Source organism: Crocodylus porosus, unplaced genomic scaffold (genome assembly GCF_001723895.1).
Source record: "Crocodylus porosus isolate Cpor-Errol unplaced genomic scaffold, CroPor_comp1, whole genome shotgun sequence".
Classification (NCBI taxonomy): domain Eukaryota; kingdom Metazoa; phylum Chordata; order Crocodylia; family Crocodylidae; genus Crocodylus; species Crocodylus porosus.
In genome coordinates, this window is record NW_017728949.1 from 46,158,205 (window position 1) to 46,175,934 (window position 17,730).

The window sequence follows — 17,730 nt, forward strand, 5'->3', positions numbered from 1 at the left end:
TCGATGACCTATTGAGGTCCCTTCCGACCCTAGCATCTATGAATCTATGAATCTATGAGGGGACTAGGAGGCCAATCTAATACTCAACTGCTCTTCCCGTCTCTGCCATGGCACATGTGGATGGACTCACTTGCGAGCATGTACACTGGTAGCACTCCTTGGTGAAGGAAGTAGAGCCTCCTTCCCAGAAGCAGTCTACTCGCTTTTGATGATGCCTGAAGAACTGTTGTCCACATTGCCATGCTCAAAACCCACAGTTCACCCCGTTGCATTTAGCATTATATTGCAAATTCTCTTTTGTATCCTTAGTAAAGTAGTTCCCTGCCTTGTATATTTTATGTCTTTTTCCATCATCAGGTGCAATCACAGACTCTTTTCTACTATTCCTCTTCCTTTACTTGTCCTCCTTCTCATCTGGCCTACATCAAATTTCTTCATTCCTGCTTTTATATAGTTGATATATATTATTGGGGGAGCTAGTAGTAACTTATAATTAGACTGTTATGTATATATTTGTGTGTGTGAAAAATATATATGCCCATTATGAAAGATTTTTAGAACTTTCTCTTTAAGAAGCTTTCATGCCTTGGTACTAATTGGCAGGCATTAGACTTCAGGGTACAAGAAGCTGAAATAATTTCAGCTTTTGAGGAAATAAGTTACATAATGTTCAGTTCTTAAGCCTATCAGAATAATGGTTGACCTTAAATATTCTGAGACCTCACTCCTACAGCTAACAAAGCAGGAATGGCAGCAATACACACTTAACTGGGGATACCTGGAAGCTACCAGGTCAATTACAGGGGCCACATGCTAGAACTGCATTTAAAAAATGGTATGGTATTTATATTGCTAAATATCATGCTTGAAAGTTAGGAGACGTCAGGTTTATAGTAGCTAATTCAAACAATTCTTTCTTATTATCCATGGACATTGTAATTCATGTGTTGATGGCAGTCTACACACGGCAGTGCAGAGCTCAGTGGGGCTATACTGCTTTTCCAGGAAGTGGGTAAAATTGAAGTGACTGGTTCTCATTAATGACATTCTCACATACTTTATTTTTTCAACAGAATATCCTTCTCATTTAGTGCACAGAACATATGCACAAAAGAGACAAAAGCAAGGTTGCACAGGCAGTTGTAAAGTTGTTTTCCCTAACTTTCAAGTACTTCATATTTTTCAAGTACTTCATATTGCAATGAAATTACCATTCATTTAACATGATTTTTGTATGTAATATATAGGCAGTGTAAAGGTAATTTCAGTTAAGAAATGTTCAGGGTGTAAAACTGCTGAACAAAAGCTTTTGCATGAAATTCTATGAAAAATTTCTACAATTGTGTATGTGCCTAATTAAAGCCACCCTAAACAAAGGTCAGTATGTTTAAGTACAAGTCCTATGCATTAGCACATTTTAAATGGACACATTTAAAATTTGAAAGTTGTTTTCTCATCACCAATATGCTGTACTACATGCAAACACAACTGCCATTTACTTTTATCTCAGTTAAAAGCATGGTGTTGGCTATTTATCAGGAACACATAATGGATTAGCATTTCTGAAATGCAGAATTTATGTTGTTTTAATTTTTATGTAAATATATAAATATATATATATAAATATATATGTTAGGCTGCTAATTCAAATGCAATATTTACCTTGGCAAAAAGGCCTCACAACCCAATATATCAGTATTTGTTAGTCACACATTCGGCACATCACTTAAAGCAGATGCCTTTGGAAAAGAAAATGATAAAAGACAGCTGACAGAAAAAGAGAGACAGACAGCAAAAATTAAGAAAAGCTTGTTAATTTTATGTTACCTTATCCTGTGACTATAAACACAGTATTCATTAATTGCATGACACACTGACATTGATTAGGATCGCTAAATGGGTTCTCCACACTTCGCATGCTTATTTACCACTGAAAAATTCTGCTTCTTGGTGAAAGCTACTTCTCACTTCAGTTTCAGAAGTATCTGAGACTCTGTATCCAAGACTTTTAAACACCCTCTCACTTTCCTGCCATGTCTTCTGAAAATTTCTTAGTAGTTCTTCTGGTGAATCAGCAGCAGAAATATCCAAAATGTGTCCTGAGATTACATCTTCATATGTTGGAGGTGCATGCTTGAAACCAAATCCTGACTGTATATCATCAACACTTTGTGATGTGGAGGCAGCAGCCCTAGATTCAGTGCCTGTGTTTGCAAATGCATCCTGACCAGAAGATTGTTCATCATGAGACTTTGTTTCTATGCACACAACAGGTTCAAATGAGCACTCCTTATCTTCACGTTGCCTTTGTTCATAAGATGTGTTTTGCTTTGAGTCCCTGAGCTGCCAGCAAGGAGAATTTTGTAAGCCATCTTTTTGCTTTTGAGTCTTCACAGACTTCAGATCATATTCATCCTTGCTAAATATGTGCCTGCCTGCCTTTACTTTACTGTTCATTTCGCTATTTTCAAAAAATCTTTCCTTTGATTTTATATCAAATACTGAGTTGTCTTCAATGTTCTTTAAGAACATATCCATTTCCTCCTCACTTTCATTGCCTAATCTTTCAGTTATTGTAATTGGCTGGGTTTTTGTATGTATCACTCTCTCAGATGCCTCAAACCTATGAATAAGCCCTGACTGATCAACCTTAGGACCCTCAATTTTTTGTGTAACTGAGATTGCATCTAAGCTTTCAGTACGGGGCTGTAAGCATTCTGGAATGTTTACTGGCTTTTGGTGCCTGCGGGTCTTGCTTTTCTCTGCTTTTTTATCCTCTTCACGTGCTGCTTTTTCACTCTTTACTGTACCAGCAGTTACTTGAGTTACAGGTATAGTTGCTGAGGATAAAGTCTCTGCAGCATGAGTTTCAATCTTAAGTTGTCGGCGAAGAGTTGCAGGAGATTTAACTATTTCTGACCTTTTTTCAACAACTGGAATTGGTGTCACTGACCAGTACCGTGTTGCTCCTTGAGATAACTTTGCTGTGGTGTCTTTCAGTTTGGCGGCTTGTTCACAGTGGCTTCTTGGAGAAGAGGGAGCAGAAGCCGGCCTTTGAATTCTAGAGTTCGGTGTTGCAGATCTGCGAAGTGGTGGAGGAACTGGGTTAGTTTCCTTTTGGCTGGGAGATGAGGAGGGCGAGTCCTTAAGAGGAGAGTCTGTCCGCCTAGATGCAATTGTTATGTAAGTAGGAGATGGCGATCGCATTCTTAGTGCTGGAGAAGAAATTCGGAACTCTGTCTGTCTGATTCCATTAGACTGCTGTTTAATTTCATGATGCACTGTTTCTTCTTTGATAATATCTTTCATTTTATGTGTATCTTTTCTATTGGAGCCAAAGCTGATTTTTGCTATTTTCTGGGATGGGCCCCCAGAGCTGACAGAGTCATGTCTGGATTTCACTTGGTTTGTGGTCAACATAGCAGTCTGGATTGTATCTTCACAGGAGGTGAGCATTTTGACTGCATGCTCTTTAATATCTGATAGCTCTACTTTTAGCTTTTCTAAATTATTTTCCAGCATAATATGAACTATGTTTTTCTTTCTTTCTTGGTCTATTAGCCATACTGGGATAATACTTAAAAATGTCTGAAATGTTTTCATGCCATTTTTATTTGGCTCATCTTCCAACTGTTTCACTCTAGACAAAACTTGCTGCAGTTCTTCCCTTTTTCTCAAGAATTCTAATATATCAGCTGCACATTTTTCATCAACTGGCTGTGATACTTTTGGTGAAGAAGAAAATGAAGATTTGTTCTGTGTAATCTCTTGTTTTGGATCTATTTTCTTCAGAAAAGCTTGTTTTACTTGCGTGTCCTTGTCTGTGATGCATTCTTTTTCTTGCAGACTATTATACTGGTGGGACAATTCTTTATTCTGGAAGTTACTTTCAGAAACGCACACATTCTTTTCCTCTACAATTTGGGTCTGTGAGTCATGATGTGCATCAGCTACCTTGTGTTGGATCACTTTCTCTGCTGATTTATTTCTAAACTGCTCTTGTTTTTTCTGAATTGTTACTTTGTCTTCTTCTGGCCAAGTTAGTATCTTGCCCTGATTTATTTCTTTAGTCAGTGAGACCTTCTCATGCCTGGCTTTTCCTTTTTCTGTTCCTATCTCATTAATTAAGTTTTGTTTCACTTGACTGAAATCTTTCTTCCTTACTGTTTGCATGTTCTCCATGTGCTTTAAAGGTGTTTTTTCTGTCAGCACCTTCTCATCAGCACGCGTCTGGTGATATTGCTTTGCAGTACTCTGTTTTTTCCCAATGACAGTGCTTATGTCTTCTCTCTGCTTTTCCTGATTTTGTTGTTTGACAACATTTTGAACATTAATTTTCTGTTGTTTTTCATGCACCCTAGCATCTTTCTGTGTTTCATGTAAGCTTTGATCTACAATGGGGAGCTTGATGGTTTTAACTTTGAAAGTAGGGGAGATGATTTTATTTTTGGACATGTGCAACTGCTCCACATTCTCCAGCTGCTCTGTCTTATGCAAAGCATGTTCTTGATGGATTTGTTCCATTTGACAAGATAAATTATGTTTCATAAGATCCTTTGAACCTTGCAGTTCTTTTTTCCTAATATGATCTTCTGCTGTGGTTTCTAAAATGTTTTGAAGCTGCTCAGCAGCTGATGATACTACTAATGATGCAGATAGTTGTTTATCAACTTGAGATCCCGTTGCTTGTAAATTGACTTGAAAGTCAGAATCAGAGGGCATCACTTGCTGTGGAGTTAGAGAGGGCATTGAACCTTGTGAAGCAGTTTGATCCTGCTTGTTTGATTTTTGTAATGGCACATGATTTTCTGGCTCTGTTTGAATTGGACTTCCCTGTGCCTCGTTTGTTCTGGCAGTCCCATGACACAAGCTTTTGGCTTGCATTTTTTCCATCTCTTCCCTTTGCTGTTTGTATTTTTCTTCAGCAATCATTAAAGGGGTTTTAAATTTCCGGATGTAAGGTTTAGGTTGTGTTTGTGTCGGCTCAGATGGAAGGGAAGGTGATTTTGTAAGTGGAAAAGCCACTCTTTTCCCAGTGGGTGGTGATTCTTGTGGAATTTGGGGTGGTGGATTAATCCCTTCTGTAATGGGGGAGGGCTTTTTTCCCTCTCCTGTTCTTGCATGAGTTGATTTCTGTCTCTGCTTTTGGTTGACAATAGTCACCAGGGATTCAGACACTTCGCTTTCTTCCACTGTTTTGGTAATATTAATTTCTGTGCCTTTCTGAGGAACAGTGGTTTCAGGTTTTGGAGGTATTTTAGACTTGTTAGCTGCTAGCCTCTTAGATGGTTCCATTTGCAGACATTTCTTTGAGGAGGGAACCTCAGGTGCTTTACTTGATGCTTCAGCATTAGCAGGAGGCTGCGCTGAGGAAGGTGGTGACTTCTCTGGGTATCTGGGGAAATATTCTTTCTTTTGCTTTGGCTGAACAGTAGGAGGAATTGTGAGAGGAGGTGGGGGTGGTGGGAGAGAGAGACTAGGCAGAAATTCATTTACCAATTTGTCATCTAGTGGTGGTGGTGGTGGAGGAGGAGGAGGAAAGTGGTCAAATTCAGCTTTGGTTTTGTCCATAATTGTGTGTGACAGTGTATCAGATGGCATCATTAAAGGAGGAGGAGGAGGTAGAGGAAATTCCAGTTCAGAAGATGTGACTGAAGGTGGTGGCGGCAGAGGAGGAGGTGGTGGAGGGGGTAGGGAATCTATTTCTGGCAAATCTTTCTCCATAACATTCTTGGCGGGATTTAAAGGTTTGTTTACCGAACACTGGAAGTCTGATTTAGTAGCTTCTGTTTTAGTCTTCTGTTGATGAGCATTGCTCTTTTTCTTCTTTTCAGTTTCTGTATATTTATTGTGCATTTCATGTCCAACTTTTACTTTTTGTTTGATTTTTATATTTGGCTCTGCTGTCATGGAAACTACATCTTGCACTGGCTGAACACTCATTTCATTCTCTCCAAAACCCTCCTTAAACTTCTGAGCTTGGTTTGTTTCTTTCTTTGCCGCTTGTTTTGAATGGCCAGTCACTTTAGAAATCCCGCTAGCAGCCACGTTGATTGGTTGTTGTCTGGCTCTGGCTTTGGAGGTATATACTTCTGTTGATATTTTTGCCTTTCCTCTTCTCTCTGTATTGTTTATGTTGAAAAAATCATTATCTTCATGCTCATTACATGGATTCTGTTTCTTTTCTGCTATGTGTTCAGTAAACTGAACTGTGCTGCAGCTATGATCCTCCTTCAAAGCTCTGCACACCTCTGATTTCTCTGTTCTCACTTCCCTCTTAACTTTAGCATTAAAAGCAGACTGACTGGTCACATGTTGATCAATAAGAAGTTTTGCTTCTTTTTTTGTATTGCTTTGGACTTGAATTTTATCCTTGGAATCATCTACTTTTTTGATAACTCTCTGTTGTAAATTAGGTAAGCTCCTTAGAAATGTTTTATCAGTATCTAGAGATTCAGTGCTCCACTCTTGATTTAAAGGGATCTTCCTAGTACCTTTTAAACCCCTGGACACAGTCTCATCTTCAGCATGCTTTCCTTCATGATATTCATGGAGAGATTTAACAGTCTTTTGTAGATTTTGTGTTACATTAACTTGGTTTTTGGCTAATATTTGAGAAGGCTCAGAAAGTGTCTGCTTGGTGCTTTTTATGTCTTTATACTCACTTCCTTGATGCTTTACAATTTTCTCTTCTGCAGAGGCTTCTAGCTGGTTTTGTCCATCAGTCTGAATATCGCTGCTGATTACACATTCTTTGTCTATGTGCTTGAGGGACTGCTGAGCTTCTTTTAAAGATCTTAATGTTGATTCAAGGTCACCTTGAACAACCGCTTCTTTCAGAACTTTATTTTTTGTGTTTATTGCTTTTTCAAGGGATTCAATTGTCCGCTTAATATCACCAGGGATGACATCAGGCTTTTCTGTTTCTTTCAGTTGGTAGGATGATTCTTTAAGAGACCTTAGTATTGCCAGGATATCAGCTTTTATAACTTCTTCCTTTTCTGTAACTGTTGTCTGATTTATAGCTTGGCTGAGTGAATGTAAAGCTGCCTTCAAATCACCTTTTATAATTTCTTCTTTGTGCACATGGCAAGATGTATTTTCTGGCTCTGTCATAAAAATTTTAACTGTATTAGACACATCTCCAGGGACAATGTCAGTTTCATTAACTGTACGTTGAACTGGAAGCTTCTGTTTCTTCAGTAACAGCTTCGTACCTTCCACATCACCACCAATTACTTCTTCTTCCTCTTCTTGTTTCTTGGTTGTGAATGTTTCATTTGACTCAGTCTGAAACATTTTTAGATAATCCAGAGCTCCAGCTTCTATGCAGGTTGTGAAAAACTGAACATTTCCCCTCTCTGATTCATCTATTTTAGCTCTTTCTGATATTTCATTATTCATGGTAGAAGACAGAAGTTTGTGAATAGTACGTTTCACATCACCACCTATCACTTCATCATGATGGATTTTATTGCCATCCTTTTTGTGAAGGAGAGAATAGACTGTCATGTTAATATCGCCTCTCTCATTTTCCTGAATTAAAATTCCTCGTTTTACAGAACTATCCTCACTAAACAGGTTTTTTATAGCTTCCTGTATATCACCTCTCACTATCTCTTCTTTTTCAACAAGAACATCTGTCGATCTGTTCAGTAATTGAGCTTTGGTCAAATTGACATTGCCCTTTTCATCTTCATTTACTGTAATTTCTCTTTTGACAGTGCTCCTTTTGGACAGCAGGTTCATCATTATGTTGTCGAGATCCCCTTTAATAATCTCTTCCTTTTGTATTTCAGGTGGCTCTTGATTCATTAGTTTATATTTTGCCATTCGGACATCTCCGATTTCATCTGCCTCAAGGATAATTCCATGAGACTCCACAACTTTGTGAGAGTAAAGTTCTTTTAGAGTTTCTGTGATACTTTTTCCTATAATTTCTTCCTTTTCAACCTTGCTTTCATTAAATTCATGGAAAGGTGTTGTTTCAAAAAGCCATGTTGTCGTCTTTACGTCTGACGGTGGAATTTCTTCCTTTGTTATTTTTATTTCACTTTCTTCAGATTCCTTAATGGAATCTAAAGGCTGGTTCTCAAAAAGCCACACTGCCTGCTGAACATCACCTTCTTGCACATCTTCCTTTCTGACTGTCTTAATGTCCTTATACTCTGACCCCTCTCCTCTAAGCTCATCTAGAGTGTGCGTTTCAAATAACCAAGTGGAAGTTTTAACGTTGCCCTGTTGAATTTCATTGACACTAACTGTTCTTACATATGTGTCTTTCTTGGGCCCCTGAGATTCAAATAATTGCTTGCTGACCTTCACATCACCACCCTGGACAGCATCAATAGTAGGCACAATTAATTTTTCATCTTCTGAAATTTTGTCCAGTTGTTGGGTCTCAAATTTGTATCTGACAGAGCTCACATCTCCTTTTTGAATATCTTCTTGAGTGACAGCTTTAATAACATACACATCGTCTGATTCATTAATAGAGTCTAGAGGTTTTGTTTCAAACAGCCACCTAGTCCCACGTACATCTCCATGGATCACTTCTTCCTTCTTAACTGTTGTCACTTCATGGTAATACCCTTCTTTGTCTTGAATTGCATACAGTGGCTGGGTTTCAAACAGCATTCTGTAGTTTTTCACATCTCCCTTTGTTATTTCTTCAACACTAATGGTTTTCTCTGTGTTGATGTCTACAGATTCATCTTTAATCTGGTCCAAAGAAAAAGTCTCAAAAATAAAGCAGCCCTTTCTCACATTTCCACCCTGTATATCTGTAACAGTTCTGAATAATATGCCGTCTTCTTGGTTTTCCTTTATAGTATCAATAGACTGGTTTTCAAAAAGCCATCGACAATGTAAAACATTTCCTTTCTGTATATCTTCCTCCTGTATATTTTTAATTTTTTCCAGAACTTCCTCTGAACTATAATTTATGGAATCTAGTGACTGGTTTTCAAATTTATACTTCATAGTGGAAACATCACCGGGCTGGACATCAATTTCCACTACTCTCTTGAATTCCTTTTCTCCTTCTCCTTGTATATTATCTAAATTTTCTGTCTCAAACAGGAAGCATGCTGTACGAACATCACTTCCTTGAATTTCCTCCTGACTCACAGTGTGCGGTTTTACTGTTGTTTCTGATTCATCTTTTATTGCATCAAGCGGCTGTGTTTCAAAGAGCCAAGTGCAGGTTTTGACATCTCCTTTATGAATTTCTTCACTGTCAGTCACTACCTGAACTTTATCATATAATGATTCCATTGGCTGCGTTTCAAATAGCCATCTACACATTTTTACATCTCCTTTAACAATATTTGTAGTCTGCTCTGTATTACTTTCTTCATCTTCTAGATCGCTAAAATATTTAATAGAATCAAGAGGCTGCGTTTCAAACAACCATTTTGCTGTTTTTACATCACCTGACTGCACTTCTTGTGAAGATATTCCTTTGATAATCTGGACTTTTTTAACGCTTTCATCAAATTGGTCAAGAGGTCTTGTTTCAAATAGCCATCTGTAGCTTTTTACATCTCCTCTTAAAATTTCTTCTTGTCGAATTGTTTTAACTTCATGATATTTTCCAAAACTATCTTGAATTGCATATAATGGAGTTGTTTCAAAAAGAACTTTATTTAACTTTACAGCACCTCTTTCTATGCCTTCTATGTTAATTTTATGGGATTCATCGTACTTACTTAAACCACTTGATTCAAATATATTTTTGCAGCTGCTTACATCTCCCTTGTCAATTTCTTCAAGTTTTACTGTTCTTACAAATTCCTTCTTTCCTTCTCTAATTTGTTCAAGAGGTTTTGTTTCAAAAATCCACTTCTGATGCTTCACATCACCTTTTTCTTCTTCAGTGGTAACCACTTTCTGAAGTTTCCCAACATCTGGACAATCCTTTATTGCATCCATTGGTAGCGTTTCAAATAAATGTTTGGTAGTATGTACATCACCTCCTATTATTTCTTCAGGTGGCAGGTGAGTTGTGTTGTCATTATCTTTTAGGGTATCAAGTGGCTGATTTTCAAAAATCCAGCGCTTCCTACAGACATCAGCTCCTAGAATAGTTTCCTTCTTACTGACAGTGACTTCTGAGTCCTCTTTGATAGAATCCAAAGCCTGGGTTTCAAATAACCATTTTGCCTTGTGAACACCACCTTTGATGTTTTCCTCCATAGAGATTCCACAGACAACTTTAATTTCCAGAGGATCTTTGTTAATCATGTCTAAGGGCTGCGTATCAAACATCCAGCGTGCTGTTCTGACATCACCTTTTTCAATGTCCTCTCGGTGAACAGTTTTAATCTCCAGCATTTGACCCAAGTTATCTCTAATAACATACATTGGTTGAGTTTCGAAATGCTTTATGGTTCTCTTCACATCTCCTTTAATTTCTTTAAGTTCGGATCTCAATTGCAGAAAGTTAATTTCATCCACTGAATACAACTGACCAATTTTATCCAAATTTAGGGATTCAAATATATACTTTACAGTTTTCACATCACCACCAGTAATGTCTTTAACACAAGTTTCATCTGTTTCTTGTTCCTTGTCATGATGGATTTTATTCATAGAATCCAAAGGCTGAGTTTCAAACATCCATGTTGCTGTGCGGACATCTCCTCTAGCTAACTCAGGAATTTTGTCTGCATTTTCTGCAGAATCTGAAGAATGTGAACCCAGTGCATCAATAGGTTGTGTTTCAAACATCCAGGTTGTATACTTAACATCTCCACCCGCAATGATTTCTTGATCTGCAATGCTTTTAATATTGTTTGGGTCTGGAGATTCATCTTTGATTGAATCCAGAGGCTGGTTCTCAAAGATCCATCTCATGGACTGAACTTCTCCTTTTAGAATTTCATCCCACTCTAGGTATTCTCTCTCTGGGCTCATACACTTTTGAGGGCTATTACGACTATTTTCAAAGACATATCTAGCTTGTTGTACATCTCTTGATACTGAATTCCCTGTTTCCAGCTCAGAAGATACAATATGAGAAATTTCACGTAAATAATCTTTTTCTAAATTCTTTCTTACTTCTGGGTGAATATGTTTGTATAAACGTTTTAATTCATATAAATTTCTCTGCTTTGAATACAAATCTTTGGGGATTGTGAGCTTTGTTGGAGAGGTGAATAATTCAGGGGACTGGGAAAACTCTCTCATATCTGATGGAGCTTGTAGCATGGCTGCAGGAGGAGGAGGTAACTCTTCTCTGCTTCCGCATTTAGAGGACTTGGTGTGAACTGTAGGAGAAGCAGCACTCCCATGCTTTGTTTCTCTTGTCACAGAAGTTTCACGTATTTTATTTGCTGAAGCACTGGCTGTAGAAGAAGAACTAACTGCAGAAGGCCATGCAATTTCTTGATATTCATTTTCAATCTTTAGGGGACAAAATTGATATTTTATTTAACAAACACATTTTTCAGCCCAAAGTTTTATTGATCCCATTCAAAGGATTAGTTCTCCAAGGTGCTGAGCAAGGACATTGCAATTACAGGTTAAGAGACCCAACACCTTCAGATGTTTTTCAGAGCGTCATATAATTAAAACTAATTCTAATATAAGCGTAATGTATAAAAGGTAAGATACAGTAATTTTGCAGCATTGGGTTCTCTGCTGCAACCAATGCAGATTTGATATACTGCACATAACACACAATTCAGCAGCAGTTTATACTGATTTCAGTTTAAATGGAATTAACATTATCTGCATTTACCTCTGAACTAATGTGTCAACCAAAAATTTTGGAGAGAGAGATGATCACAGAAATTATATTTTTTTATCAGAGTAAAAGATAAAAAGGAGATTGCATGCAGCAAGAGAAGACAGAGGAAAACCAAAAAGATTTTTTAAAGCTTTGCTTTTAACTGTATTCATCTCCTAATACAAATGTTTGTTAGATTATTTAATGCAATTTATGCTATTTTGTATTTATTGTTCACATGTTTTCCAAGGCCTCTGTCTTCCCACCACTTCCATGATACATTACACTGAGATTCAGACCAACTATCTGACCAAAATATGAGCATGCTAAGATTTGAGCGCTTGCAGAATAGAGTAGCATTTCAGTGTTATACTGAATTCTAACATTTCTAGTTTGCATGGACAGAGATTACTCTTATTAATAAATACAGACCTTAATCTGCTTTGCAGGTGTTGCAGTCTCTCTATCAGCCTTTTCTTGGGCTGTCCTTTCAAACCGTTCTTTTAAAACCTGTGTTGAAATCTTTGAAATCTCTTCGTCCACAGCTGCATTGACTACTGCAATGAAAATAAAAATAAAAGGGTTTTTCTATGTCCACCTTATTAAAAATGTCTTTATCAATGAATTATAAAAAGTTATTACACTAGACCAATTCACATTACATTAGACCAATCCAGCCTTGCACTGCTAGGAGAGCTATTCAGTCATTGCACAGAGAACCACGAGTAATTGCCGAGTGCTGCATTATCCATGGTCTGTCAGGACCAGAGTTGTTGGATATCGCAGAAACAGTATTTAAGGCCATTTGTTCATATTCTGTGGAGCTGTCCAGGTGAACTGTAGTTAAACGTTTGCACAACTGAGTTGTTGCTTGCCAAAATGTGAGGAGGATTGTTATTCTTCATAGTTGTGATACATTACAGCAGAGGTCAGCAACCTGTGGGCCAGATCCAGCTTTGAAGAGATTTTTATCAAGCTCACTAAGCATGCCAAAAATGATAGTCACAGCATTTGCAGGGTTAGGCCTGGGGATGGGGGAATGAAGGGGTTCCCTTTTACTCTGACTTCTCCTGAAAGCTTCCTCCCCTGGGGTGCCCCTGGGACTAGGTCTTCGGACTGAACCTCGTGGGCCAACAGACCCCTTTGTTGTTTGTGCGTTATTACTGTAACTGAAGAAAGCAACTGTGTGCCTCCGCTTCAAAGCGTGAGTAAAATAAACCACCTTTGTTAAACCACTACGCCTGGGTACTTCTCAGACTCCAAAGCCGCTAATCCCACCTGTCCGTGCCAATAGCCACCACCCGGCCAATCCACCATGACCGCGACCCCGAGCTTGGCTTGCCAGCTCTGCCGGGTTCATCGCGACACCCTGGGGTGCTCGTGGTTGACGTTCCAGCTCAGGCTACCTCCCTGCACTGCTACTCCCACTGCAGCCAAGAAGGCAGCAGCTTGCTTTGGGATAAAACCTTGTTAATGAAAGGTTGTTAATTGTTACAGAAAGGTTGCTGACTCCTGCATTAGAGTGCTTAATCATGTGCTTCAGTCCATCCTGTTTAGCAAAACACTTCAGGAGGCCCTTAGATCTAATCACATGCTTCTTAAATGTCATGGGAGTCAATGTTCAGCATTTTGCTGCACAGAGATGGACTGTGCAGTTGGAACTGATGTTTTCATGTTCATGTATGACCAGTGATAATTTTGTGTGAGCAAGTGGATATGCTCTTTGTTATTTGTTACTCTTTATACTTATGCTTAATATCTTCCCAACTTTCTTACCTGTTTCATCAATATGTTGAGCAAAATTAGAAGCTCTCACTGTTTCATGGGTAGCTTTTTCAAGATGAGAAACCTGGGTACAAAAATTTAACTTTAAATCAAGATTAGCATATGTGAGAGTTTCCCACCAAAGTTTTATGAAGGAAAAATGTGAATGAAACCATGACTAATTAACACATTGAAGCAATTCTTATAAAACACCTCTTTCCCCTCAATGACTCCCTATCACTAAATGAGGTAACTATCAACAGAACATCAAGATCTTGTTTTTAGTAAGTAGTAATAGAGTTAAGATGCAAATATGTAGTCTCAAAATCAGCATCTTTGTGTAATTGCCCAGTGACACAGTTAATTGATACAGTTACCTCTTCTGTTTGAAAGGCCTCCAGCTGAGATTCTTTGGAGGTCACTTCATTTTGTTCAGTTTCTTTGCTGCTGCTTGATACTTTGAGCTGACTCCTACTTGTCATTTCCTAAGGACAAATAAAAGTAATTTCACATTAACAACTTAACGGTAAACTAAAAACCTCATATTTGTCCATAGATGCTTTTTACTAATAAATTATAATGTGAAAGGCAGTGTTTTAAAAAACAGGATTTTTCACCCCGTGAAGGATAGCATATGTGAATAAGATCTGCAACAAAACTTAAGACAGACCTTGTTATATAATAGATGATAGACACATTGCAATGTCATTATTGCAGTGCCATCTCAGCTTTTGATTTGTATGTGTTGAAATCTGTGCGGATAAGTACAAAATACAAAGTAAAGAAAGGAGAAGGAGAACATCAGCAGCTCATTCTTGTTTTAATGAAGATGCTTCAACACAGCCACCAACTTCTCCTGTCTATTAGCAGGACTGAGCTAAAGGAACTTCATAAACATGATTTTGCCTTTGTAAAAGAAATGATGTCCAAATCATAGTATGTGTATTGCAGTCATTTGCATGTGCAAAAAAGGAGTTTGCTTATGAAAAATGGAAGCTGGATTGGGATTTTTACAAGTCATCTGTAGCATGTTGTTTTTGTTCTTTATAGAAGAGCCTATGAAATATCCGTGCTGCTTTTGTACATTAAAAGAGATATAATTGTGCTGTAACAGGCTGAATTTTGAGTCTGTGTTCTAGACGTGCCGAATATGTGGTTGCCTAAGAGCCCTGCCACCCCTTGGGAAAATGGCTGTCACTTGAACTGCATGAAATTTTCCATGTGTCCATCATCTTAGGCCTCCCCACCCTGCCTCCCCAGGCAAAAGTAAAAGTTGGCACTTAAGCTGTATTCTATATAGCTACGTAATCTAATTTCTATGGTTCTTGTGATGGTGCTATCTTTGTTCAGTTTCAGCTCAAATTCTGCTGTGGACTTGCTTTTTGACCTAGGGCAAATCACTTGCCTATCAGTAAAATGGAGATTGTGTTTATCAGTCTCCTTAAACCGCTTTGGGACATACTTCTTAGAAACATTCCAAATTAGTCCAAAATAGTATCAGTACAAATTAATTTGTCCAGGTTTGTTAATGCTATGAGATATGGAAATGATAAAGTGTTTTACCCATTTGTTAGTGTTAAATAGGCAGCTCTCTTTGGTAAGAGCGAGGCTGACTTATGTTCTCATGCAGAATATGAACTTTCAGTTAAAAAACTAAGAGGTGTTCTAGGCCTGTAAAGAACCTCCAAAATTTTCAGTGCATGAAAGTAGAAAGCATGTGTTTCTGGGGTTGTATATATAGAGCCTGAAGCAATGGATAAAACTCAATTTTCTACATACCAAATGCTGGCACCTGCTTTCAGTGTAGCTAGAAGAGTAATAAACCACAGGAAAAGAAATTTCTCTCTCCACATGCATACCCTCAGCCATCCTATGACACTGGAGCTTCCAGGGCTTTTTTTTGCCTGAGGACTGGTTTGCTTTATATGGTTTGCACAAAACAGAGTATGTCTGGTGAATCTATGTAGTGGAAGTTGTACTAGTTTGTTCCTATATACCTGCTATAAAGTGGGATGCCAGGCACCTCAGACTCTATGGCATGCATCCCCTTCATGGCCAGTGTGCATCCTATTGAACCTCTATGCAGTAAAGTTCTTTGCTTGGACTACAATAAAAACACCAGTATCAAGCAGAATAAATCTGGCTACTGACCCACTGGATAATATAGTTGGTCATTAAACCTGAGATTGATACTATTTCCTGCCAAGCTTGAATCTTTAGAGTGCATGCAGGGCTTGGGGTAGGCAAGAGAGGGACATGATATAAACTTGCATATGTTTCAGACTTAATTTGCAACAGTATAGAGTCTTCAGAGTTAATGCCCCACAAAGATAAATGAGGCAACTCTCAAACACTTGGGGAACTGCCACTCCATCTGTGATTATATTTTATATATATATTCATACACATACATGCTTCTGCACAGAGCAGACCTGAGCAGGGTGCATGGCCTGGGGCAAATCAGAAGGTGCCACCACCATTGGCAGCAGCGGAATCAGGTTGGAGGGTAGCGAGTGGCTGGACGTGGAGCAATTTGCTCCACTCAGTTCTGTACCACCGTTGCTCTGCCCCGCTCTGTGGGGCCCCCTGAAGCACAGGAGCTGGGGCGGTCGCTCCAGTTCGCCCCCATCCTAGGGATGGCCTGCTTCTGCATTCAGGTAAAGATGTGTTAGATACGCAAGTTAAGACCTCATTACTTAGAAGCTCATTTATAAGACACAAAGTATGTTGATGTTTGTTATTATACATTCTTTCAATGGTTGAAGTGTATTAAAAAGGAATATAATTAGGCTTAATGTATGCAGGAATCATATCTAATCTGAACTCCATTGCATCTTTATTGATCTACAGTTTGTATCTTTTTATGAAGAAGCTACTATATTGCTAAGGATATAGCAGCCATAGCTACCCAGTGTATAGCTACCAATGCCTTAGGTGGCATAAACATTAAAGAGCAAATTTTGACTGTGTACTTATGTGGCCATTCACTGGGGGAAGTGGGAGAGTCTGAAGACAGAGAACCCCCTGCCCTTGTACAACTTAGATAAGAGTTGTTTGAAATCACATTTGTCAGGACAAAAGTCTGCTATAGGAGCAACAGTTTTTCAGTCAAAAAAGCAGTAGAGAATAGGGTAAATCATGACTGAATTCCTAATCAGCTGCACACAGTGATGCTGGTGGAGTTTACCCCTTAAAGGGCACGACCACTGTGTGTGCTCCACACGCACGCTATATAAAGCACTCTGTGGAATGCCATTTGAGGCTCCACACGGGGGAATATTGCTCTGTATTGCCCCCACTACATGACTGTAGCTAAGTGTCACAATCTAACCCTAGTATGTTTACACTCCTTAGTACATTTACCCTTTGCTGCTCCCCCACGCCCACCACAGAAAGGATGTAGACAAACAGGAGAGAGTCCATCAGAGGGCAAAAAAAAATGGTTAGAGTGCTGGGGCATGAGGAGAGGCTGAGGGAATGGATTTATTTAGTCTGGAGAAGAGAAGACTGAGGCAGGATTTAATAGCAGCCTTCAACTACCTGAAGGGGGGTTTCAGAGAAGATGGAGTAAAGTGTTCTCAGTTGTGGCAGATGACAGGAGAAGCAGCAATGGTCTTGATTCTTACAAGGGTCAGCTGGCATAAATATTTCCTATTCTATTTTAAATTATTAAACTGCATGATACAGGATATACCATTTGTGTCTGAAAAAAATGAATGTCATAATCACAGTTCATTATGACTGTGAAGCTTTCAGCTCATAAAAGTGTGAAGATCACAATTTCTGTTCTTTTATGTATAAATATTCTATGCACACCTAGTTTTCAAAGGCAAAATCCAAGTTCTATAAAAGCATATGAGGTAATTTAGGGGTAGGACATATGACATGAGCAAAATTAGAACAAACAAAGATTTGACTTCAAAGGTGACTTTTTTTCTTTGCCTAATTCAATGTTTAAATAATAATTTAAATCATATTACATAAGGAAGCTGCTAAGTACACTACAGGCATACCTCGGCGATATTGCGGGTTCGGTTCCAGACCACCGCAATAAAGCGAAAATCGCAATAAAGCGAGTCACACGAATTCTTTGGTTTCCCAGTGCATATAAAAGTTATGTTTACACTATACTGTAGTCTATTAAGTGTGCAATAGCATTATGTCTAAAAAAACAATTATCTTAGCTAGATCTTCTGGATAACTTGCTGCAGCTTCTACATCAGCACTTGCTGCTT

At 38.5% G+C, this 17,730-nt stretch overlaps 1 protein-coding gene across 1 annotated transcript in view; it reads right to left on the minus strand.

Annotated features, from left to right (window-relative positions):
• XIRP2 (xin actin binding repeat containing 2) overlaps positions 1-17,730 on the minus strand; it is a gene marked incomplete at its 5' end in the record, with an annotated part of 202,383 nt that overhangs the window by 4,446 nt on the left and 180,207 nt on the right. The window contains 4 exons of the mRNA XM_019553542.1: positions 1,929-11,406; positions 12,164-12,288; positions 13,508-13,580; positions 13,873-13,980. Of these exons, the coding sequence (XP_019409087.1) occupies positions 1,929-11,406; positions 12,164-12,288; positions 13,508-13,580; positions 13,873-13,980 (9,784 nt within the window). The remainder of the gene's footprint in view (positions 1-1,928; positions 11,407-12,163; positions 12,289-13,507; positions 13,581-13,872; positions 13,981-17,730) is intronic.